This window comes from Ambystoma mexicanum, chromosome 9 (genome assembly GCF_040938575.1).
Source record: "Ambystoma mexicanum isolate Mex_15411 chromosome 9, UKY_AmexF1_1, whole genome shotgun sequence".
Lineage (NCBI taxonomy): Eukaryota > Metazoa > Chordata > Amphibia > Caudata > Ambystomatidae > Ambystoma > Ambystoma mexicanum.
Window position 1 is genome coordinate 900,311,780 of NC_090931.1, and position 26,940 is coordinate 900,338,719.

Sequence of the window (26,940 nt, forward strand, 5' to 3'; positions counted from 1 at the left end):
CACACAGACGACTGCAGGTGTCCTAGTCGGCGTTTGTAGAATTCCTTCCATGTCAGGATCTCTTGAGGCTGGGAAGCCAACTTTCGGCAGGAAGCTGGCGACCACCACCACTAAACATATTTTCTGTAAGCTGGCGACTACCAAAGTTCCGTCTGCAAACGCGAAACAGAAGTGGTTCTATCGAGGTGACCCAATGGAGAGCTGGACAGTCCGCTGGGTGGTCCAGGGACACTGTTGAAGGCTCTGGAGAGCTGGATCCTCGTCAACCTGTCAAGACTGGTTGGTCCCACCAGTCCAGGGGTTGAAGCACTGCACAGGGCCTTCGCAGATCAGGTAGTCTAACAGGGATTCACCGGGTCAGACGCAGAAAGGGATGGCAGGCCTCTACGCGAGTCTTCTTTTGTTCTTCAGTCGACTGCTCTTCTACGAGGAATCCTTAGCTCCAACGCTTATCTAAAGACATGGCACCCAACAATGTAAATGAATCTGCACCATTCAAACAGCAAGTAGTTGTCCAAACAGGGGCAACTACAGGTTTTGCTCATGCCCCACACCAAGACTCTCTGGCACCACAGATGTGGAGTGAGACCAGACAGTCCCAGACGCTTCATGGGCTACACACACACGCAGGCAGCACTAGCCCACGAAAGCTGCACCTTTTGTCGGGCAAGTGCATGACCTTATACGGTATATCCTAACCTGACAAGGCAGGAAGAAGGCCAAACATCAGTATGGCCAAAGAACAAGTAAAAATATAATGGCATAGCCATTTTAGGACATTCACGACGTTTAGTAGCCATACAAGGTAAAAGCAAAAGTGCACAGAAATAAGAAAAATGGTAAAAATATTATTGCTGCCACTAGCTTGTCTTTAGGAACTTTAACCAGAAATCCCATTGTTAAAAGGCAAGGATGATGCAAAAATATCCTCATTGTACTACATTATAAGATGCTGTGTGATTGGGGGTCCATAGAAACTATGGTGGGAAAGTTGCCAAAAAGGAAATCTTTCCTAACGTTACTAAGATTACTCTTTCAGAAAATACTACCCAGGTTCGATGACCAAACGGCAGTGGAATGTAAAGTTTAGGAAATCAGGTGACTTGTTCCCAATGTTATCCTATGGAGGACAGGGGGAACAAATGATTTTTACTTACCCCCTGATTCTGATTTTCCTAGATGGTGACTTGCTGGGTTGACTCGGGGTGGGGATGGGGAAGAAATCGCAGGAATTTGAATTTTCCGCCATTGGTTCCAGTGACAGGTGCCCAGGAGCTGCGGGTGCAAGGAATCTTCAGGTCCAGGTGCAAAATGCAACCCCTCAAAATGAAGAAATGCAAGATTCACAAATGCAGGGCACTTCAGAGGATAGGGGAAGGAGAGTTCCAGCGATGGTCTCTGGACACAGGCGTGGATGAAGAAGCTTCACTAGGGCAGCATCTCTTGATGCTGGGACGATGAAATTCAAAGAGAAGGTGACTTGTACCACAACCTACCGACTACCAAAGTACGGGGGGCAACTGCGGAACATCGACGGTTCTCGCGAGGTAGCCCACGAGAGAGCTAGTCAGTCCACTGGGTAGTCCAGTGGCACTTCTAAAGTCTCAGGACAGCTGGATCCTCAAGAATGCGTCAAGACTAGTTGGTCCCACTAGTCCAAGGGCTGAAGCACCGCACAGGGCCTTCACAGATCAGTTATTCCAACAGGGCTTCACCAGGCCAGATTTAGGACGGAATGTAGGGCCTCTTTTGGGATTTCGTCTTCGGAGCTTCAGTCGACTGCTCTTCTACAAGGAATTTGTGGCTGCAACGAAAAAAATGGCTGCAGGAGTCCTCTTATCCAAAATCCAACCTGGAAGCAAGTTCAATCCCACCAATAGTAAGGATCTGCCCCATTCCATAGGCCAGTAGTTGCTTACTGGTTTCACTCATGCTCCACACGCAGACTCCCTAGCACCATGGATGTGGAATGGAACCAGACAGCAGTCCCACCCTCTTCCCAGGCGTGAAACACACACACACACACACACACACACCTCGTGGCAGGGCCATTTTAGGGCACTAGCCACATTTAGTAGCCAGACATGGTAAACGTGAATGTGCACACTAAAAATAAGTGGTCAAAATGTATTTGATGCCACCACCTTGTTTTTAGGCACATATAAAAGGAACCAAGATCTCAAGTGTAAAAAGCTAGGGTGATACAATAGTATCCGCATTGCACTGCAAGATGCACACATGGGATGCACGCTTCTCTTCAAAATGGGAATAGGGTAAATTGTGGGGCTGAATGCAAGAACTACAGCAAAATACAATTGACAACTTGCAAACTGATATGATTAATGCCCATTGCCATCATTATCCACTGTTTACCTTTAGCTTACTTTTTTCCACTTTTCTTGTTTGGGCATTTCACCTTTTCAAAACTTAATTTCTGACAAAATCCAACAACCCAACACTTATGGAAGTGCATTCGATATAGCAGGAAATGTACTTCTACAAGCCCACTGTTCTCCCCTTAAGCTCCGGGCTGTCCACAAAACATAGTTAAAGGTCCAACAGCAGGAATCACAAGCATGTAAACATATACTTACAGCAGCCCCAATTTTAGTCATCCTTGCAATACAAGTTGGACAGACAGAAAAAATAGTAAAGTGCAAGTCTGAGCACGGAGAGCAGCAAGTTCAAGCACAGTTCATACTTACATGGATTTGCACCATCCGCAACTATTAGCATCCGCAGAGAGGCCAGACTCACATCCCTCTGATCACGCTGTGCCAGAAGTGACCAGTGCATGTCCCGGGACTTAACCACTGCAACACGTGCTGAAAGGAAGGGTACAAAAGTGGTTATATGTGTATGGAGAATAAAAATGGTCACGCACTCCAGGCGTATGCAACCATGAATCGTAGCTCAAAATGGTCTAAAATGAAGGTGGTTTAAGAGTGGCCAGCAGGTTAATGCGGTGCGCAACCGAGGCCTCATCAGATTACATTCAAAATAACACCTGAAAGAACATGCAAGAAAAAGAGACCAAGGACCTTGGAGAATAACCCCATCAAAGACCTTGTTGGGTCATCAAATCACTATGGAGCAGTATTAACAAACATCCAGTTTCAGCAATCACAGGACAGAATGCGATACACAGCTGGAGACAGAGAGGAGAGCAATACAGTGGAGCTTGTGGTGAGCTATATTCCAGAATCCTGGGAAAGGCAATCCCAGGTTGCTAATGGGAATTGTTCAGAAATCATTCTTTTTGCAGCTTTCCTGCCGTTGGTTTCAATGAGACCAGCAGCATATTTGTCTTGGTCCTGGAACTCTGGCTGACATTTGAGGTAACTAAAGCCTTTTTACCTTCAGCTACCTGCAACACATTTATTTTGAAGACACTTGTCGGGCACCAAGGCTGCCAGTGCAGGGATAACATTTCTAGTATTCAGGTTTTCATATATTTTCATTTTATAACACACTCCACCTTAAGAAGACTGTCATGGGGTACTTTGTGTCCCTTTTTCCATGGCATCATTTTATACACCTTTTCAATATGCCTGAAACAGGCTGCTGGAAATAGCCGTTTTACTTATTTTACTGAAGATTTGAGTATACTCAAAATGCATGTCTTTTAAGACAGTTTCACTTTGGCCATCTTGCTTTTCGCACACTTCTTGCCAGTTTACCATAAACTAACATAAAAGGGATGCACTTTCGCAGGTGTGAAGATGGACTACTAAAATCAGCCCTGGTGGTAAGATATTGCGAGGCCACCCTATTATGGAAAACAAGGTAGACGCAGAGATTAGCCATACCGAATCAAGGTGAGGTAGCAGAGCGATCAAGGTTTAATATCAGGAAGGATGTGGGAGTGGTCTAGGGCTACAAGTCCACACAGAGAAACATCAGTAATTCCAGTTAGACAGTAAGTAATACAAATACAACTATGCATTAGAACTTTAGTTTACTCACTAAGCAGATACAAATCACAGGTAAATATTGTCACACAAAACCTATATGCACATCCATCCTTAGGAGAAGTAGAATTGCATATGAATCAATTGGTGTCCAGTCATTAATTCGAAAACAAAAAGGTTAGAATGCAATACATTCGAGTCAAAAGGACCGGAAAAAAAAAATACCGAATGCCTTTATTTTAATGTATTTTTTTTTTTGGTTTTGGTATAGGTAAAAATAATGGTTTTTGGACAAAAAACAAGGGTTTGGGGGACCCCTCCCCAAAAAATAAAGTGCATTCGATTAATTTTTCCGGTCCTTTTGTTCCGAAAGTATTGTTATTGGAACCTTTGTATTCACATCTTTAACCCGCAACCGAATCAATTACAAGCGCACCACAGGTGCACAGAAATAGGCAAAACTTTTTAAAATCAACACAAAACAGCTTCCCTCAATCAAGGCAAACCCTAAAATGGGTTGGGGCCTTTTGCCGAAAAGTCACCAGTTCCAAAGCATATACTTCTTCAGGTAAGTGTATTTAGAGATTGGTAGTGCCAATGGTTATGATTAATAACAAAATTAAAAAAAGAAAAACAAAAAAAAAGTTAGATAACAGTTCCAGTAAAGTCGAGTACTCATCTGAATCCAACACACTAGGATAGGCTTAGGGAAGGATACTTAACCCAGATTACCCCCACCATGTGTGTCAGGTCAGAGTGAGGTATGCAGACTTACCTCCCGGGTCAGAGTTCTCCAGATACCACGGTTGGAGGATCCAGACTTCGTTCCAGGCTTGTTCTTCTGTTCTTGGTGCTAACGCGAGGGTACTCTAGACATATGGACAAAAGAGGGACTCTGTTTCACAGGATTTCATTTTGGTCCGTCATGGTGCACAGGAATTTGTTCCAGACATGTTATAATTGAAGACCCAAACGAAGACCAGTGAAGACTTCTGTGGGAGAGATGGCCACGGGACACCTCAGGGACATGAAGAGCCAACAAAGCTCATCATGGTCAGGTGGCGACACAGCAGCGAACACAGGACCAGCTCCAGCACATGTTCCTTTGGAATAAGATGGCTGAAAATGCAGGAACAGGCAACTTGCAGCACAAGATGAAGATTTGGCAAGTTGCTAGACTATTTGAAACGACGGCTGCAGCAAAGTAGCCCAGGAGAGAGCTTGTCAGTCCACTGGTTGGTCCAGGGATACTTCTGAAGGCTCAGCAGATAGGAATCGTCAGGCAGGGGGTGATGCTAGTTGTTCCCACAGTTCCATGGGGTTGAAGCATCAACGAAGATCTTCTTGAGATCAAGACAGAAAAGCAGGGCTCCACCAGGACAACACTGGAGTCGATGCTGGTGAGCTGCAGGGGTCATCTACGGGTCAACAGCGGGCTGCTCTTCGCAGAAGTCTTAGTTCGAATGATGATCTAATGAACAATTGCAGGAGCCCTCCTTTATCCAAGATTCAGACTTTGAACAAGACCAAGCCCACCAATGGTAAGGATCTGCACCATTTAAACAGCAAGTGGCTATCCACACATGGATAGCCACTACACACCACAAGACTAGCAAAAGACTAGCACCAAATATGTGAATTCGGGCTAGACTGTCCCAGCCCCCTTCTCTGGCTGACACACAATACCCCTCAGCCAGCAAAAGCCACAGCTTTACCTGGAAAGGAATTTCCATAAAAGGCATTCTCTAACCTGAGAAAGCAGGAAGAGGGTGGGATCTGGCCTAGGTCCAATAGTGAAGTTCACATTCTGTGGACTCATGAACCACCTGAGCCACTTTGGATTCTCTCCCTTAATCCCTTAAGTGCCAAGGACGAGGTATCTCGTCCTTGACATTACCTCCAGGTTGCCAAGGACAAGATAGTTTGTCCTTTTAGGCACTCTGTTTTGTGCGATCCCTGCAAAGCAGGGATCGCACAAAACTGTAATCCAACCTCCCGGGGTATGTGAGGGGGAGGTCCCTCCTCACTTCCCGGGGACTGGATGAAAGTAATTTCACTGCGGCAGCCATTTCGGGCTGCCGCAGTGAAGAGAGAAGGTAAGCTCCCTTCTCCCTCGATCTCCAGCTGTATTTCAAGCCGGAGATCGAGGGAGGTGTCGTTGGAAAGGTGAGAATCTCCCCTTTCCAACGACACCTTTTTTTGTAGCATTGCTGGGCGCGGATCGGGGGCAGAGCGCTCAATCCGCGCCCAGCAATGCCCACTAGACCACCAGGGATCTGTTTTAGAAGCGGGATCCCCCCCCGGCCCCCAAAGCAATATGCGCACATATGGATAGCCCTGGGGGCAGATTGCTGATCATCTGCCCCCAGGGAAGGGGGCAAATTGAAAAAAAAATAAAAAAAATAAACAAAATGCAACGGGGATGGAGGGTCCACTAGGCACCAGGGATATTTTTGACACACAAAGGGTGGTCGCCCTCCCCCTCCCATACCAAGTAGAAAGGGGGGCCCACCCCTTGTAGCCCTCCCTGAGGGCAGATTTCTGCCCCCAGGCAGGAGTACATGAGGTGGCCCCCATCCATTTGGAGGGGAAGGGCCACCAGGAATAAGTGTGCAGCCCCCAAAGGATGGGGCCTGCAGGTTAGGGCCCCCTGGGGGCAGATGGGTGATCATCTGCCCCCAGGGTTGGGGATATTTAGAGAAAGAAAAAAACGTGAATACAGAAAAGAGGGTTGGGGTGGGTCTGGGGGCCACTAGCCACCAGGGATTTCTTTTGTACATGAAAGGATGGTGGCCCTCTCCCGCCCACCCCAAGTGGAAAAGGGTGCACCCCTTGTAGCCCTCCCTGGGGGCAGATTTCTGTCCCCAGGCAGGAGTACATAAGGTGGCCCCCCCCCATCCAATTGGAGGAGGGGGTGAGGGCAAAACAGGAAAATGTGGACAGCCCACCCCCCAAAAGGATGGGGCCTGCAGTTTAGGGGGCCCATCTGCCCCTGGGGAATGGGCCTTAGGAAAAAGAAAATAAGGGGAAAAAATAGATGGTGTTGGGGGAGTGCTCCCCCCCCCCCACTAGACCACCAGGGAATAGTTTTTATGGAAAGGGGGTGTCCCTCCCCCCCCACCCAAAATGGACTGGGGGCCATGGTATGCACCCCTCCCTGGGGGAGGTTATCTGCTCCTAGGAAGGGGCATCTGACCCCAGGGAGGGCTGATTGAGATGGCCCCCTTTCATTTGGTGTGGGGAGGGCCACCCCCTTTTAAATTTCAAAATTCCCAGGCGATTTAGGGTGTCCCTCAGCCCACCTAAAGTGCAACCTACCATTTTCAGTTGTTTTCTTTGTTTACCAAACTTCCCTTAGTGCAGATGGGCACATTGGTGTGCCAATAGGCCCTGAGGATGCCCCAACCTTACTGCCCCACCCACTGGGGGGCCTGTCCCACATTTTGTGGTGGCCCTCTCCCTCCCCACCCCAAATGGAGGGGGGGGGGTGTACCTCACGCAGCCATTCGTAGGAGGCCCAGGGAGGCCTGCATTTGGGGTGAGGGGGGAGAGGGCCGCCACAAAATGTTGGACAGGCCTCCAATGGGTGGGGCAGTAGGTTTTGGGCACCCTGTGGGCAGAATGGCACACTATTGTGCCCATCTGCGCCAAGGGGAGTTGGGCAAACAAAGGAAAAAAGTGAAAATGGTAGATAGCATTTTAGGGGGGGGGGCTGTGGGGCACCCCAAACCGCTGGGGAATTTTCAAATGGGAAGGGGTGGTGGCCCCCTCGACCACCACCCACAATGGAGTGGGGGACATGTCATGCAGCCCTCCCTGGGGGCAGATATCTGCTCCTAGGAAGGGACACCTGACCCCAGGGAGGAGTGCAGGACAGGCCCCCCTATCTGCCCCCCGGGGTCGCTACTGGAGAGGGGATGGAGAGGTGCACCCCCCTTTACATTTCAAAATTCCCGCCAGTTTACGTGTCCCTCAGCCCCCCCTAAAGTGCAGCCTACCATTTTCAGTTTTTTTCTTTGTTTACTAAACTTCCCTTGGCGCAGATGGGCACGTTGGTGTGCCAATCTGCCCCCAGGGTGCCCAAACCCTACTGCCCCACCCATTGGGGGGTCTGCCCAACGTTTTGGGTTGGGCTTCTCCCCCCACCCCAAATGGAGTGTGGGGGAGCACCTCATGCAGCCCTCCCTGGGGGCAGATTTCTGCCCGTCGGAAGGGGCAAATGTGTTTTCACTGGGGGGAAGGGGGGTGAGGTTCAGTAGACCACCAGGGATGGCTTGCAAGGGGAGGGGAGGGGGCATGATTGGAAAGTATGAGTGTAGATTTTTTTGTTGTTGGGGTGACCGTAGGTAACATGTTTTATGCTTGGTTTACAGCTTTTTCTACGCGAGCAGCTGCAACGTTATGTTAGTACTGTTTTTTATTATTCTATGGTTAGGGCCCACTGTCAGTGGGATGGGTGAGACTGGGGCTGGATTGTTGGTGGTGTGGGTGGAAATGGGCCGTCTGGGCAGATATTTTGGTGGGCTGGGACACAATTGCAGGGGCAGTCCACAAATTACCCCCATGCCAGCAGAACATTGGTGTTTCCCTGGGAGCAGATGTCTCCCATGTGGGTTGTCGGTCTGCAAACCCAGGCTGCACCTCTAGCTGTGCTACGTTACAGATGAAACCTCCGGGGAGGAATGGGGATCTTGCCGGGGCTCCCTGGAGCTGCCGCTGTGCTTATGGGACGGTACACCCACATGGTACATGGATGTCCAAGGCCGGGGACATCACCTCCAACCATCCTGAAGTTGCGGCTGGGCTGCATTACAGCTTTTCCCTTCGGGGAGGTATTGGCACACTGCAGGGACTCCCTGATGGGGAGAAGCTGTAACGCAGGCCAGGCAGTGTTCCAGCAAAGTCGGCGGTAATGTCCCTGGTGTTGGCCACCCTTCTCCCATGTGGGTCTTTGGCGGGGCTTGTGGGTAATGCATTCTGGGGAGATTTGCGCAAGTCAAACCTCTGCGGATTCTCACGGGTGTCCTCTTTTCGGAAATGCATGGGGTTCTCTGTTTTCCTTAGTGGCTTGGACACCCTAGGCCCATATCTGTATGGTGTGCGCTTCAGAAAAAACCCTGAATTTCAGCTGTCAGAAAAGACTTGGGGTTATCTGTGTTTTAGGCTTTTCCCTTGGCGCCCAGGTAGCTGCATCCACACATGTGAGACACCTTTTTCATCGGGACACCTGTGGGGACGCGGGAAGGTATGACATTTGTTGTGTTTGCGTGGTATTCATAACGTTTCGACCCATTTGCTGGTGCCCTTTGTCACACAACCCTTTCATTTCCCAAATGTGCCCTACATTTAGTCACTGCTTTAGGCACCATACACTTTTGTAACCTGCACAAGTCACCTACCCTTGAAAAGGTCTGCCTGTGCTCTTTCAGAAAATGTATGCTTGCCGTTCCTCGCCACAATGGTTTCCCTGATTTACACATGCTAAGTACGTCTGTTCAGGCCGTAAGCATAAAACTCCTGGGTACCATGGATCAGTTTTTGGCTTGTGGTATTGCTTGATTTGTGAAACACTACAAAAAATGTGTGATTCCTAACTGCAAGAGACGGGGGAATGTAGCAGAGCATTGTTTTTCTCAAAATTCATAGAAGCCATTGCCGTACCAAACCAACCATGTCCACCACATACCCTTTTGTTCAGTAATTTTCCTGCTTTTTCCCCAAACTATGGAATTTTTCCCTACTTAGTTGTTGCCTGACCTGCTCAAATCAGCCCTTCCTAAACTTGGAATTTTGTCTACTATTCAGAAATGTAGGCCTTTCTGTTCTCTAATTCAGCTTTCCTAGCCTTTTCTTCCATTCCGTCCACGCATGTCCATGGTTTACACTAAACCTGTTCTTGAAAGCCAGGAAATTGGGGAATACAGCACAGCAAACCATTTGTTCCTAGCTCTTAAAAGGAAAAAACAACAAGCTTCTTTGTACATCATTTTATTGGCATTTTAAAAAAAAAAATCTTTGCCCTTTTTGGTTATTTTTTTCTCACCCCCCTACAGCAACCTAAGTTTGCTGGGTGGCGTTACGACCACCTACATGTGGGAAAAAAGGGGCCAATTTGGCCGAGATATCTCATGTTAAAAAAAGGTTACAAGGCATTGAATAGCGACATATCGAAATCACCAAAAAAAGCCTTGGCAATGCCTTGGCAATGGGGGGTCGGGGGGGACGACCCATGGCACTTAAAGGGTTAATATCCACCAATCATATGTTGCCATACCCTGTAGAAAGATAAAAAATGCCACTGTACTTTTCAGTACCGAGCTGATCCACCAAGTTGTCACCTCGTGGTGGGGGGTGTGCATCTGTCCTGTGGACAGCATACAGAGCCTCCAGTGTCCATACAGAATCCTAAACTGGATCTACCTGTATGCTGCTCCAGATCCTTAGCACTGGGCTCATGACAGCTAGGGGGTTCAAACACCCATTGTTCTAACACAGGTTGGATCTCAAACCATCTGTTAGAACTTCTTGTTTGTGGGTCTGAGCTATCACAACACCCAAACTTGGTGGGTTCACCAATTCCCATACACAGTCTGGTTCACACCAATCTGTGATAATGGGTCTCAGTGGAACCAATGGGAGAGATTGCCTCAGCAAACTCTCCAACTCACCTTGCTGATGTGGGGTCAGCTGACAAGACACTAGGTCATCCTCACTGAAGCTCTCAGAAGGGCCGCTCTGGCACAGGATGGGGAGAAACTCAGATTTTTCTGGCCCACCTTCTGTAGCCAGAAGCAGGGCTCCAATTCTATCCCTCAAGACAGAATCCTCCAAACTATTCATAGGGAACTCTATGGTAACCTATCTATGTCCACCAAGGCCTTCTGAATAGTTTACCTTGCTAAGTTGGGAAACTTGTCAAGGCCCAGATCACTCGCATGTGTTCAAGGATTTAGGAAACAAGTTTGACAGGGGAAGGTCCCACTACCTTCTCTGGGGCTCACTAGCAGCTCCAATCAAACCTTTGAGTAATCCAACAAGTTCTCTCAGACCATCTTCCTGTGGATGTCTGTTAAGTGACACATGAAAGGCCACTGCATCTTCCTTCCAATCGGTTTGACCATTACAGAGTATGGCAGAGGAGCTACTTCAGTACAGACACTCAATAAGGTGTCAATGACTGATTTGGAAGTCATTCTCTGTGAGTTGACACAAAGACATACGGTGTTGTGATCAGAAACCACCAATTGAAACTTCTTGCCCGAGATCTCTGAATCCTTGTCACACTCCTGTCAGTCTGATAACAGGGAGTGAAACCCATACAGTGGTTTTCTCCTGGGACCCCCATCTTGGGCTGCAAGAATGTATGTTAGACCACTCCGGTGGTATCCTGACATTAGGATGAACAACCAGGGGAATGTCGCACACCAACTGTAGGAGGAAGGTCCACAAATCCAACCTCTCGAGGTCTCCTGTGATCAGCGCTGTGGGCTTACCTTCCAGTAGCCCACCTTCCTGCTGTATTCTTTGCTTCACTGGAGGGAACACCTCCCATTGGAAGAAGGCCTTTCTCCACATGCCTGATAAAATGGTTTCTTTCTTTGTTAGCCTATACTATTCTCTCCCCTAGGGATCTCCTCTACCAGCAAGCTGGGTACTTCAAGGGTACCATAGGATCCAAGATGTTCTTTTGATCCTTATTCCAAGCTTGGATTAGGGACACTGCCAACTACCCCAACAGATGTTCTAGGTAGGACAGGGGAACTATTCTCTTTCACTATGTCTCTTTTTCTGACTCCGCTGGCCATGTGGTACCCCGTAGGCCTACACTTTCCCTTAGAGGCTTGACTAAGGCAGCCTGATTCTGAGACCTAGTGCTTGAAGGACCTGGAGATTGTCTATCAGGACCTAAGTCTCGAAGACCGAGGTCACCCAGGACTCTTCTAGCAACAGTTATAATATTGACAAATGTCCTGACCAGTTTGCTACAGCTCTCATGTCAGGTGCTAGTGGAACATTGAGGGCCTACCTGTCAACTAAGTATCCCCCACAGGATCTCTGGAAAGAACGGGTGGGTTTATTTAGTTATAATTGTTGTAACGTGCTAAATCGCCCATGGGCCTCAAAGCGCACAGAGATCATACTATATATGCAGAGTGCCTGATGGAGGCCACAGGAGGGGAGGGATCTATAATATGATCAAGCGCTCAGTTGAGTGTGAAACGCGTTGTTTGCGGGTCGTGCCTCTAGGCATCCTGCCTCTGTTCTTGCTGCTGCCTTTCCCGCCGTGTTTTTACCTTATTTTTGTATTGCCCATTAAATTTAACTGATGTCCATTCCTACGTTGTGAGCTGCGCTATTTTTTGCTTATTTGGGCACCTTTATTCTGTCCGCAGAGAGTGCGGTTCCCCTTTCCTCTCTTTTTCTTTCAATATATATATATATATATACACACACATATATATATATACATATATATATATATATATATATATATGACTAGGCCCTAGGCCCACTGTTGATAACAGTAGAGGCATTTACACCTGCTTCTTGAACACTATTCTCAGAAGAAACATGACTAAGGGACAGGACTGGGATGGGATGAGAGCAGAAGCTCCAGCATTACTAGCTTCTAAGGAATCTACACTAACTTCAGATTCTTCACATGTGGGAAAGGAATCTAAAGGGAAGAACCCTGCAAACTCCTCTTCCTGATGCAGAGGAAAGGCCACAGACTTGGAGTGTGGACCCCAAGGTCTTACCCTCACACGTGGGGTCCCCCTTCCTGTGGTCACTGGCTCCACAAGTGAAAGGTTCCACTTGGTCTGGTCACATAAGGAGGCTTAGAGAGAAATCTCATGCTTTGGAGGATTAGTCCCACTACCCTGCCCTGACTCTTGTGCCTTCCCCTTATTAAAACTTTTGTGCGTCTTCTTGGACCAAGCTTTTCCTGTATCCCCATCCTCTTTCTCTTTATGCTTATTTCCCTCCTCCTGCTTCCCAGAAGCAGGCTTGTCCTTATGGTGCACTTTATGTGAGACCCATACATAAGCAGCAATGAGGAACAGGAGACAAAAATGTGCTCAAGCATGACCAAGTGAATCATGCCCTCAAAAGTTGTTACTTGATTAACCCCTACCCAGCTACACACATTTTTCAAGGAATAAGTAACAAAAGTAACTTAAGTCATACTTTCTTTTTACTTGTACTCTCTACATCTTCCGAAACAAAAACAAAAAACACATTTATTGGTTTTTCCATTATACAATATCAAATAACCCTGCCCACCATTTCCGCTGCTTCCGTTTTCCCTCCCTTACGTCCCCCCACCCCTAGATCCAATGTGAGGTCATCACTCTTTAGAAGCATTAGTTTACACATTTATGTTATACCTAAAATACGTAGTCTTTGTGGGTACGTGTACTCCCTATAGTCATGTAAAAAGGACAATCACTCCCCATTCTGTACTGGAACAAGCCTTTTCACCCTGAAGAGAATATGTCATCTATTCCAGAGATACAACGTTTCAAATCCTAAGGATCCAGTCTTGCTCTCCTGGTGAATCTGATTGCTTCCATCTCTAGGCTATCACCAGAAGAGCAGCTAGAGACAAAATAGTACATGCTTTGCTTTGGTATCTGGACATGCATTTCTGATTGTGTCCTTTAAAACCTAAAATAGCCTGCTCCATATCCCGGTCCTGTTGTATTCCAAACACTTCCCCCAGTCCACCATTCATGTCTGCTCAGAACTGTTGAATTTCCCAATCTCCTACAGTTCCACACCCCCTCCAACATAAAGAGAAGGAGTTTGGGTAAAATCTATGCCATTTATCCGGGGTACAATGCCACAGTGTCATTACTTTCAGCCACATCTCCAGATTCTATATCACCGTAGTTAGTTGAGGGATATCCACCCATAGCCTCTGCCATTGCTCTATTTAGATTGAATGTCCCAGAACTGTTACTCATTGTGTCATGTCCAGGTTGGGGTATTGGGGGTGACAGACAACAATGTATAGCTTGATACCAATTTTCTATCCCCTGGATTAGTGGTGATATACTTTGAATGCTGGTTGCTGCCATTTTTACCATAGGATTAACCATCCAATGTTGCAGTTGTTGATACTTAAATCTCTTTCTTGTATCCGAAAGTCTATTTTGCATTGGTCAAACTACTGTATGACCTGGCCCTGGGTCATATTTCATAATCTCAGGCATCTATTTCATTTCCACTGTTTAGATGCTCCCCATTGTAATCCTGTGGCAAATTGAGGGCTTTGAAATATCGGGTGAATGAGATGGGAATGTGGTGATCCCTTTCCATTTGACCTGGTCATCTGAAAGTTCCTCTACCAGGGCTGTGATCTCACTTTTAAGCATGTTTTCAAGTCGATCTGTGTATGGTAACCATAGAACCATAGAACTTCGTCTAGAGTTTTCCCCAATACCGCCCTGTCCATTCTACACCATATTTTACCATAGTTACCCGTTAGCCACTCCTATGACCCCGAATTGGTCCGCTACCCAATATGTGTGGAAATTCAGGAGTCACAAGCCCCCTTTATCGCGAGCGGCCATTATTACCCTCATGGCAATCCTTGGTTTCTGCCTCCACCAAATAAAAGCTGATATGGATTTATAAAGTGATTTGAAAAAGGATTGCAAAAATTTGACCGTTAGAGCCTTGAAAAAATATAGCATTTTTGGTTAGATCACCACAAGACCGTCAATGGGCCCCATTTGATCAACAACTGCTTCACCTTCTCAAGGAGGGCGACGTAGTTGGCTACGTAGAGTGATCTTATGGATTTTGTCATCTGGATATCCAGGCATGTTAGTTGGTTAACTATCTTAGTAAATGGGGAGTTTTGTTGCACTGCTGTTACTTGGGTGTCACTCAGGGACAAGTTCAACATTTCAGATTCCTTGGTGTTGATTATCAGGCCTGCCACTGTCCCAAACCATTGTAGTTCTTCAGAAATCCCTGGTACAGATATTTCGGGATCCAAGAATTTAAGTATCAAGTCAACTGCAAATGCCATGATTTTGTGCTCCTCCCCACAAACTGGATTCCCTTAATGTGGTCTGTCTGTTGTATTATGTGTTAGCAGGGGCTCCAGATATATAGCATATATCAACAGGGATAATGGGCAACCATGTTTCATACCTCTTCTAATATTTATTGGTTGGGACAGGGACCCATTTATAGATAGCCAGATCATTGGGATAACAATCTGCCTGATTGCTTCTTATGGCAGGGAGGCAGGCACAGGGTAGCACTCGGCCCATTGCAAATGCCCTATTCGCAGGGGGGATTAAGAATCCCAATGTTGAGCTATATTTCTTGGCTTGCCAGTTACAGCACGTGGTGCAATGGATGGCCGATGAACCCACAGTAGAGACCACTCTCCTACAGCCAGCTATAAAAAGATTATACCCGAGAGATCTTGTCTGGGTTCCCCCATGTGAGCCACAAGCTTACCCACAATTGGCGATATTGGGCATACAGATATGGCACAGGACCTGCAGAGCCATGGGAATCAGGGACCCAATATCACCACAGACTTCCTAAGCAGCGGTAATGTCAGACAAACTGGGTTTCATAACTAGAGTGTGGGCACAGTGGGAATCTTGTGGTATTGCTAAAATAGGAGACCTGAGACAGGTTACTGGAATTTAAGGAATTGCAGGTTTCCTCTGGGATACACAAAGGACAATTCCTACTACACAGGGCTGTGCTAACTACTCTAAAGGGTATGTGGCCCATGGTCACGGAAGAAACGATAGAGTGTGAGGACATTGAAACCATCGTATACATCTCTGAGGGGGGTCATTCCATATCCAGAATATATGAAGTATTCATTGAGTGCAACTCGAGAGCTGAGTTGAAGTGCAGGGGGAACTGGAAGAAAGAACTGGGGGGATCATTTACAGATAAGCAATGGCAAAATATAACCTTGTACCATAAGACAGTCTCAAGAAATGCCAGGCTACAGCTGCTCCAACTCTACGTTCCACAAAGAGCATATCTCACGCCTGCGGCGATAGCAAAGTTAAAAGGAGCAGGCAACCTGGTTTGCCCCAAATGCAAGGCAGTTAATGTGGGCATGATACACATGTTTTGGGAATGTCACAGCATACAGGAATTTTGGAAGCATGTGGCGAACAGTGAACCCTGGTGGGATTAGTCCCCAGAAGCATGCATTTTGAGGCTCTTCAAAAGGCTACCAAACAAAAATCCATGGGGAAGATTGAAGACTTAATACATGTATTGGCCAAACGCAGCATTGCCATGCAGTGGAAAGCTACCAGGGGCCAGAGCATCAATGGATGGTGGCAGGACTTGAGGAAATGGACTAATGCACAAACAAGTGCGTGGCAGAAAGCACTAAGGGAGCAAAACAGGAATTTGGTACGGACGTACTGCAGTAGATTGCCCTAACAGTAACACTGTTCAGTCAAAGAACTGATGTTTAGGACACCCACTTCATATAGAATGGAGCCGGGGCATGAGGGTCGTAGACCTATACCTAAAGGTTGCAAGAATATACGTAGGCAGTTGAGGGGGGAATGGGTTGGTGGGAACAGTTTCATATGGTGTTTCTTTTGTAAATGTGATTATCTTTGGTGTGGCATTGGTACTATTATATATCAAAAATCAATAAAGGTATATTTTTTTTAAACGTTATGCTAGGAAATTACTCACTAAACTCCGGTTTTCCCAGCTTCCCCTTCCAGCCAATACAGGCTTGGAATAAGTTGAAACCAAATGTTTGCATATGAGACTACACATCTATAAAATCGAATATGAACAGGTTATTCTTTTGTACATTTTATGAATTGAACCATAAACACCATTTCGATAACCTTTATGGCAGACTCTCTTAATAGTGTCAAAGGTTTGTCTATTTTTAATGAATCCAGATTGGTCTGCATTAATCAGATCTGGAAGTATCCTCTCCAGTCTGTTCGCTAATACCTTAGTATAGATATTGGCATCTAGGTTGATCAACCCAATCGGTCAATATGACCCACACTTTGTAGGGCCTTTGTTTGGTTTTGGGACTAGCACTATTTTGGTCTCTTCCATTGTTGGGGACATTTGACTCTGTATCCCTAATTGGTTGTATTGGGAAGTCAGTTTATGTGCTAATGTCGCCCTGAACCTTTTATAAATAATTGCTAAGTATCCATCAGAGCCCATCGCGCTTTGTTGAGAGGTAAGGTCTTTATGGCCTAGAACAACGCTTCCTCTTAAGCGCTCTGATGTGCGTTGTAACTTTTAGGAGCGGCAGTGATTGTAAATAAGTGTTTTACTTCTCCTGGTTCGGGGAGTCTGAAGAATACAGGTTGGCATGAAACTCAAACTGTTTTATTAAGTCCAGGGTAGATGTAGAGAAATCTCCTTGTTGATTCTGAATCCGAATTATTGTCCAATTGGCACTTTTCCCCTGAGGTACCTGGCCAGCAGACTGTCTGATTTGTTTGCCTTTACATAATATTTTTGTCTAGCATACAGAAGGGCTCTTTCCACTCTCCTTGTGTATAGTAGGTCCAGTTGGCCTCCCACACTTCTATATTCCCATTTAATTGTTCTACTCTGATCGTGTACCATGCGTGCTATGCTCTCCTTTGGCCTCTAAATCTTCCTCCATTAGTTTTAGCTGTTTGTCCCTTGTGGCAGTTACAGCTTTAAGATGACCCCTTGTGACCGCTTTAAAAGCGTTGAATACTGCCGCCATGTCCAGTGTATTATTCATGGTGAAATATCCTCTAATTTTATCCCCAATTTCTCCCGTTAACACCTTATCTTTTAATATCTCTGATGGGAATGGCCATCGCCACAGATTATTAGGTTGACTCGGATGATGTAGAATAGATCGCAGCGGGGCATGGTCCCCAAGTCTATTTGTATGATCTTGCCCATTATTGTTGAGGATGCCCATCCGTAATAAATAAAAAGGTACCCTTCCCCTTTTCAGTTTAGCGTCCTCCAAACATCCTTTAGCGCTAATTGGGTCGATTCTATGCTTCAGGGCTTTCTTAGGCGACACCTGTCCCTGATAGATGTTTGCGCTGCAGTCTTCCTGTGGGTCTTTCTGTGGGTCCCATGTTATGTTCAGATCGCCCATTAGTATCACAGCCCCCATGGCAAATATCTGCAAAACAGCCAGATCTAAAAACTTTCCTGGCGGGCTATAATCTCCCGATGTGCTTTGGCCAGATTTTTATTTTCTCCTTTTCACACGGGTATTTATTGCCTTCACATTGTACGAAACGAGCCAGAGTTGTGGTCCCATCCGCTTCTGTACTACTTGGACCGAAAGTCACCTGTGCTTAATAGTGCATCAACATATGGTGATCTGGAGATCCCTTCTCGCTATATATATATATATATATATATATGATATATATATATATGATACATTACTCACCGTAATCGTATTTCTGATGCTTGTATCTGCTTAGATTCACATGCTGTGCATAGGCTGACATCTAGTGGAAGCTGGGGAGTATTACAGTTTGTTTTTCGAAACTCGAAAATGGGCGTCGACGCAGGGCGTGCCAGTAATACTATATTATACATCCTCATCGCTTTGGATCCTCTACTTCCCCCAACAACCCCTACTCTCCCTCCCTTCACCTCTACCCAGTATCCCACCTACCCCATCCCCAACAACCCGGAACCCCTTCCCTTTGGTGCGAGTCAAAGTTCCTATGTAGCCCGAGGGTTCCATACTCCCGGAATTGGCTCGCCTACAAAACCCAGAGAAACTGTAGGGAAGCAGCCGTCTTCTACTGAAAACCAGGTAGCCACCTTCCTTTGCTCGCTTCAGCCAATCTTTTTTGAAATCCGATTTGAGTCTCGTATCTACTGATTGTCTAACTTCAATTATGTGCCTATGGTCTCCAAGACTCCTTATACTAGGTGTACAAAATCTGTGACTACTCCTTGGATGTTTCATGGCGGCATCCCCTGCCTTTCTTCTGGGGAGTGGGTGTTTTCCCATAATGTTTTCCATTACATCTTTCTGTGCCTTACTGCTGCTGTCTCATAGAATCGAGTCTCTCTTGTCCTTTCTGGATACCTTCAGTAAGGAAGGCATGGAATCAATCAGTAAGACAGACACAAGTGATCACAGTTCAAGGGTGTTTATTGAACTTCAATCGGGTTTGAAAAACATCTATCTAATCCTAAATTTAATGATGGGAGCAAGCTACAACCATCAAAAAATAACACAGTCCTAGTGGTGCCTTGTCAAAATAAAATGGGTGACACTAATAACCTATTGCCAATCCTTACTTTTAAATACAAATAGTGTGGGGAAACTATGTTATGCAAAAGAAAGTGTTCAAGAAATATGTCAGGATATTCAAGCCGTTGCCCTCCCTTCCCCACTTTTTCAGCACGGGACAAGATGGCACACTCAAGCTTAGCAAAGTCTCTGGCTTCTCTAGCGCGAGGATGCAGTTCAAATCTCAGTATCATGTCCTCCTATGTCAAAGTCTCTTTTCCATTCAAAGTCTCTTTCTTCAGAGGACCTGATGCGACAAACATTCAAAAGTTCCTTTCTCCTCAGGATTCTCATGTATACGTTCTCGGGCGACTTTCCATTCCCTGTCGGCCCCCATCCGCTGGGCTCAGACCCACTTAACACAAAGCTTTCAATTGATCTCCCTCTGTCGGGCTCGGACCAAATTCATGTACTTTTCCAAACATTCTCTACTTCATTGAAAACAAAGACTTTTGACTGTGCGCATGATCTGACTCGACCCGTCGCAGGACCACTTTGATTCATATTTATTCGTTTGATCTCCCCCTGTCGGGCTCCGACCAAATCCATCTACTTTTATCACTTCTCAGCTGGGTGCCTTACAGATACCTTTGATTGAGCACCCACGCCGTGCCGGACCACTCTGTCAAAGGTATTGTAGCTTGCTTTCAAGTTCAATCATTCATCAGCAGTTTAACTTCATTTGCGTCTCTTATCACACACGTTTTAACAATGTTCGTTCCAGCGCTCACCATACAAAGTTGCTGCCTGCAACCTTGGCTTCAACACAGACCGGTCTCCCTAACTCACTGACTGATGTTTTCACTGAAGCGGCTATGTTCTTGGAGCTAAGGACAGTACCACGGTGGCTGGAGATTCTCCCCGCCTTGATTACAGACGCGGGAGGGACCCGAATACCTCAGACACACAATGCAGTATTCTTCAGCCTGGTTTCCTGGTCTTGCGCTTTCTCTTGAGGTTTTGTGGAAGTAACAGTTCCTTGTCGAATAGGTCAAGGGAACTTCCCGCCTTGCGACCCCTTTCTGCTTCACTGTCTTTCTCCTCTCGTTAAACTGCCATCTTGGAACTGCTGTTTCCTCGTGTGCTTTGCCTCGCTCAGAGTGTGCTCTCATGCTCCGCCTTTTATCCGTGTGGGGAAGTGTAATGGAAGTCAGATTTGAGTGATTGTCGATAATTGACTGACCTCGCCTGACCATTATATTGGGACACGTCAGGTATACGGCTCGTGAGAAAGTGTTTGTGTTGTAAATGGGGGTTAGGGGGTAGAGTTCCTAAATATCCTACCGGGTAGGATGGGGTAAAGGTGTTACAGGGAAGGGGATACTCCGTCTCACCATCTGATTTCCCACTCCCACTCCTAGAGGACCCCTCACCTAGGTGATCCTCCTGCACAGGTCCACCCCAAGGAACTGGATCCAAAAGCAATGGCCGTGTCCTAGCCACCTGAATGACACATCCCCGGTGGCTAGAGGGTGCGACACCTTTTGGTTTCTCACACTTCACCCATTCCCATGGCTTCCTCCACAGCTGGGCCATGCTCACGCCCTGTGTTGCCCCATGGTGGACATCTTTGTCTATTTGTAGAATGGCCAATCCCTCCTCTCAGGTCGTAGCTCGGTGCCATTTTCCTTCCCAGATAAACAGAAGCCCAAAGGGAAATACACATTTATATATTTTTTTGTATAAGAGCCCTAGTCAATGGGCCCATCACACAGGGTTTATGTCCTGGAATAGGAAACATTTCACGCCATTCACCTTTGTAACACCAGCTGTTCTAGCTGTGTATAGCATGCTTTCCTTCTGATTATAAATTGACAAAACCGCCACCACATCTCGTGCTCTAGTGCCAGGTTGTCTTCTCTTGGGGCCCGCCCTATGTATTTGATTGGAATCGCCACTTCTGAATCCTCCCCCATGATTTCTCTGAAGAAATTTTGCATAGTCTCTTTCAAGTCCTTATCCACTATATTCTCGGGCAGATTCTTGATTCAGACGTTAGCCCCCCGGAGCGGTTCTCCAGGTCTCCACATTGTATATATAGGTTGTGTGCCACACAAGAGAGGTTTTCCATCAATTAGTCATTTTTCCTGGCGTCGTCCGCCAATTCCTGGAGGGTATTTTCAGTTGCGTCCATACCTGCTCCCAGGCTTGCTATGTCTCCCCTCATCTCTTGAAATGTTTGTTTCATGTCTGCAAATTGCGATTTGAGGGATTCTATCAGCTTATTCTGGAACCCCTGAAAGCATTGCTGCAGTTCCTCCCTATTCATTGCCATATGTGGGGGACTAAACCCCTCTGCACATGCGGTCTGTCTCCCAATTGGAGTGGTGCGGCTGTCACTTCGGCCCTCTCGGCCGAGCACCTTTGTAAGCTACCTTCCTGCTGCCTTCGACTGTTTGTTGCAGGCCAACCCTTTGGCCTTATTTCTGGGCATTGAGAGATTGTGGAGAGTCTGTACTATTTGGTCCCTTTGGACCCACCTCCTCAGCCTCTAGATGTGTCTCTGGGTCACTGCTTCTAGCGCTCCCACAAATATTGCCAGCTCAAACTTGCCCCCTCCTCACCAGTCTCTCCTATTCTTCATGCAGTCTTCAGAGGGCCTGTTATTAGGGGCCTGGAGTCCCCTTGTGCTCACAGCTCTAGGCAAACGCTCATACTGCTCACGGGTGCCCGGGGTCAATTGCGCAGCCTCGTCTTGATTCCATGCTCTCTGTGGTCCCTGGGCTGTCCTGGGCTGTCCAGTCTGGCTGCACCGGGTACGTCGTCCCTCCAGATACCCTGGGGGGGTTCCCCCACGTCCGTGCCCACATGGGGCTATCACCACCATAGCCTTTGCGCTTTGCCGTGTGTCGCAGTGTCCCCTTACACGCTCCAGGCCGCTCCAGTTGTGGCCCGCGCTGCCTACGGCCTATCCTGTCTCTGGTTGCCTCCAGGGATCACAATCCAATGCGCCAAACCGCCGATCGAACTCGGATGTTGTATCGCGCCTCGTCAGTGATGTTGCCGGGGGCACCCTTATTGCGATACATTCGCCCTCCACCACACACCACTGCTGCCTCTAACAGCTCTGTGGCGGCTGATGTTATCAGTCATTGTGGCGTCCCTGGGCCAGCTTAGCCCTCTGCCATCGGGAACGCTTCCTCGTGCACCTCAATGGTTCTCAGGCAGCTTTGCTATGCCTTGGCACACTATTGGCAGGGACGGCTTCAGTCCTCTACCACACTGCTGCGTTCCACACACCTTTGCATAAGATTCCGATCCAGAACAGACTTTATTTAGTTGTTTACTTAGCTATTTTAGCTCTGGGGGAGCAGAGCTCTCACGCCAAGCGTTTCCTCTCTGGCAGCCATATTGGATCCTTCCCAAACTTTAAGATGAGAGTTTGTAGAAGTTTTGCAAAATCTTGCCTTTCAGCTTTTGACATTTCCATAATGGCACTGCTGTCAGAAGGGGGCAGTCTACTGAGCAACCATGCAATTATATCAGCATCACTCAATCCTTGTACTTCACATGCATACTCAAAAGTCACTAGCCAATCAATGTAATTCTTCTCTTCATACACATTGAGCAGATCTTTGGGGAACCTCAGATGTGAAGGACCCAGAACTATGTCCAGATACTTGTGAAGCCTGTAACTTGGCAAGCTCCATCTGGTGATCTGTCCTTCTGCCTCTAAATTCAAACAAAATCTAATCTTGCCACGTTGAACTCAAGCTCTTTTTCTTTAAGCCTAAGTTTCTCGATTTTCAGATCAAAAATAGCCTCAGCCTCCGAGGTTGTTACAGACAAAAGTCCAGAAGATTGATCCTACTCCTCATCCCTCTCTACAGTAGCTGCAGTGGCAACAACTCTATTACAGCCCCAGCAACACTACCAGCACCATTAGTTAGGGAAAATACACCCATACACTTTTCAAAATCTAGAAGCTTGACAATTCAGCTTTAATGCCAGAGACTGTTAGGCCTCTGTCACTACACAACCTTAAGTGATCCACTATAGAAGAGCTTAAGGAAGTGAATGTGATTGACTCCATGCTATCAATTATAGTAGATGCCTTTCAAATACAAGCCAATCAAAGATCACAGTGCACTGTTTAAGTGTTATCCAGACACCTCACCAGTGAACAACACTGAGGTACCCAATACCTGATCTTACCCAATGAACACCAAAATGTGAATTGGAGAGGGTCATTCCACCGCTGTACACCAATTTGCTGAGACTGATTTTCTATACTCTGTCCTGGTGGACAGATGTAAAGAAGGCCAACCTAGTTTAGTGACTGGGACAACTCCAGGAGCAGTAGCCAAACCAGTTCGAGTCTGGAAGGGGTCCTCAATGAGTACACATAGTGAAAAGGAACACACTTAGACAAACAGTTATAAAAAAAAGACATGCATTTATTTATGGCCATATAGCACTATAAAAAATGACTTCTAGCATGTAATATCACACAAGACTAAATAAATGGTACATATATACAATCACTGGAGTAGGGCAAAATGCGTAACACATCCCTCCAAAGGAAGGTGAGTATTAGTATGCAGCACTACAGGTCCACGGAGATACAAACTTAACTTTAGAAGTTCATCCCTAAGATGTATGGGGCCCTGTGCCAAAAGTTCGCCAAACTTCCACATAGTTTAGTGAGACTGGAAAAAGTTAGTAGAGGGCTTCTGGGGTCCAATGAAGAGTTCCAAAGGGTCGATGACAAGTTGTTCTAGTGAATAAAAGTGTCCCCCACTATCGGCATGCTAAGCAATGCCAAAGCCAAACTGTTATACAAGTTTCTAAAAGTTACCAAACTTTTAAAAAGGTAAATAGGGGTTCAGGTAAATACTGTTACAACTCACCTCTTGTACTCCGATTCTCCTTAGGACTCAGCAGGTCTACAGAAGAGCGTCCAAGGTTGCTTTTCCTACCTTCAGCTATGGTCCTTGATGCGCAGGGGTTGCAGATTTGAGCACTTCTCCGGTCGCCAAAAACGCTGGTGCAAGGTCTTGAGGATGGAGAATGCAGATGAACTCAATGCAGAGCTCCTCTCGGCACAGAACTGGATGCAGGAAAGCTGTTTTGGAAAGCGGCCACTGATGCAGTGATGCAGGGGGACACACTTGCCGCGGTGCACAGTAGCCAGAACTTGAGCTGGGCAGCCACTGGGTGATCCAGGGGCACTTCCGAAGGCTCTTCTTCATAGGACTCCGAGCCGACGTTTAGAATGGATGTCCCTCCACTTCAAGGCCAAAGCTCCTTCGCAGGACTTCGGAAGATCACCTACAAGACAGGGTTCTTCCAGAACAGCAGCAGAAGTTGGTTGGTCGCCAGGCATTCTTCCAGCGGGTCCACTGTCTCCTTACACAAACTTGCAGCTGGACAAGATACTTGGCTCCTTCAGGTTTCTTCCAGGATCTCCAAAGAATGGTTGCAAGGGTCCTCTTCTTATTCACAAATCAGCTAAGAGCCAAAATTCCCACTAGTGTTGGGGTGCTCTAGCAAGGTCTCCACAAGCAAGGGGGGTTTTATGTTGCACGCGCCGTATTGATGACTGGGGGTGTGGCGCAATGAGCGCGATGTTGCAATATTATATATATCGAATGTAGTTCATTGTGGAAGGGATATATTACTTTCTAGTGTTCCTTTTGTTTATGAATGATACATATTAGCTTGCACACACGCAGAAAGATAAAATCTTAAAACCACCAAATGTAACAAACCAGATTCACACATGGGGTGCTTTGAAGTACATGGAAACTAAGACGGGGAAGGGTTTAAATGTACATGCAAGGAAGAGGACCGAGTATACAAAACAGATATTAAACATGCATGCACATTGATACAAATACATGGGGAATTTAAGAATCTCAATATAAAGGCTTCTTCCAAATGAATCTAGACACGGTAGTCGGGGCTGTTTGCAAGGTGAACTTTGACTGTTGAGAAACTGATTCTCTGAGGTTTCAGAGGCCAGGGGGTGGGGGAATAAGTAAATTCACAACCTTCACGGTCAGCTCAGCTGAAGACATTAGCCATGAATTTTATGGTTTGGTAAACATCGCAGAGGTAATCTCCTGATGTATGGGAGCGTGAAAGAATGGATTTCACCATTTGTTTTGGCTAGCAGTAAAACACAGGGTGAGTCAATGCCCTAGGCTAATGTAATGGGAAACCAGGCGTTTCAGTTTTTTTTTTTTCAGATGCACTATGTGCGATAAAGTGGCAGTTATTTAGATTAGAATGTTCCAATGAAACCAGTGACCTGGGGAATGAGATTGTATCGGTAACTCAAAGAGAACGTATTTACCCAGCCTACTTCAACGTAGTTTTAAGTGCCTCAAAACCTGATAGTTTGCCGTTGCTGCAGGATTTGGGAGCGGCCGGCAGCTGCTATAGCTCCCTGTGACAGACAACCTCATTTAAGTGTTCACTGTACCGAGTTGGTTAATCACTGCTGAGGCTTTGCGCTTCTCGACCAGGGACACAGTGCAAAATATACGTGGAAGTAAAGTCCAAATGCTAATCAGAATATCACCATGGCGGTCACTAGCGAGGTGATCGACAAAGAGAACCCGTCGCATCCGGCACCCCACAGGCAAAGCTTTCTGTCACCTCCGGGGTCATCAAAATCATGACCCTGCCGTCATGGGCCAATCTGTTTTTCCGGGAATAACACAGCATACTGAACCTCTTTCTTCCTCAGGATGTTCTTGACCGCCTGAAAGGTTTTTCTTTGCTCTTGAATTGGTGGACTGAAATCAGGGAAAAGATTAAACGTTGCGGTCCCCAGAAAGCTCTCCCTTCTCCCTAGCGCCCTTAAATAGCACATCTTTAATTCTAGCAACAATGGGGCATTCTGGCCCACTCTGCAAGGAGCAGTGCCCCCCTCCACTAGGAACATGCTTGAGACTAGCAGGCCCCCGGACTGGCCAGGAACAATTTCTCAACAAATGTTTCCATATTGTCTATAGCTGGTGACTCTGGTACCCTCAATGTATGCAGATTATTTCTCCTTGATCTGCCTTTGAGGTTGCCGTTCTTTGCTACGCCCTTCTTCACAGTCTGCTGGAGGAGCACCATTTCTTTCAGAAATTACGCTACTTTATCTTCCCCGTCGCCGATTCTCTGCTCTGCTTCGGATATGCAGCCACATAACATTTTCATCTGTACCACTGAGATATCAACCTTACAGGTGAGAGCATCTATTTTCGTCCTGAGGATGTCACTGCTATCTTTTAAGGCCAGTAAGGTATGGTTGAGAGCCATGACATTGAATGTGACAGGCCTGGGGCGGGTCTCATCGGTTGTGGCGCATTGGTCCCCCCTTCATGATCTGCACCTTTCCTGTTGTGGGCTTAGATGTCTTTCACTGTTCCCTGCGGCTCAGGGCCTCATCATTCATGAATTGCAGGTGGGTGAAGCACACAACCTCCTCCAGACCAAGGCGGGACCCAGCTCCCAGTCGGCGCTGTAGTTGGTGTTAACAGTGTGGAGCTCCTTGCACCCCGGCCGCCGCAGCTAGTGGGTTGGTTAGTTCCTGCCCGCAAAGTTATATTATCAATACAAGCAGGGCGGTTTGCTGTACTGCGGCCGTACAGCGTGCCGGCTCTCTTGCACTCCTCTATGCCTGCGTTCTCCGGGTGTGTTGGCGGAGATCACTCCTCGTTGCTTTGGGGATGTTGATCCCCACCCTATTGCCCTCCGTTCAAGCAGACCACAATTTCTCACCTCCAGTTGTGTATG

At 46.8% G+C, this 26,940-nt stretch overlaps 1 protein-coding gene across 5 annotated transcripts in view; it reads right to left on the bottom strand.

The window, feature by feature from the left end:
* Positions 1 to 26,940, bottom strand: part of DIP2A (disco interacting protein 2 homolog A) — a 2,340,120-nt gene that overhangs the window by 1,220,698 nt on the left and 1,092,482 nt on the right. For all 5 annotated transcript variants that reach the window (XR_011274713.1, XR_011274712.1, XM_069616034.1 and 2 more), the window contains one exon: positions 2,706 to 2,825. Coding sequence is in view for 3 of the 5 variants with exons in the window: in XM_069616034.1 (XP_069472135.1) it covers positions 2,706 to 2,825 (120 nt within the window). In the remaining 2 variants the exon portion in view is untranslated. The remainder of the gene's footprint in view (positions 1 to 2,705; positions 2,826 to 26,940) is intronic.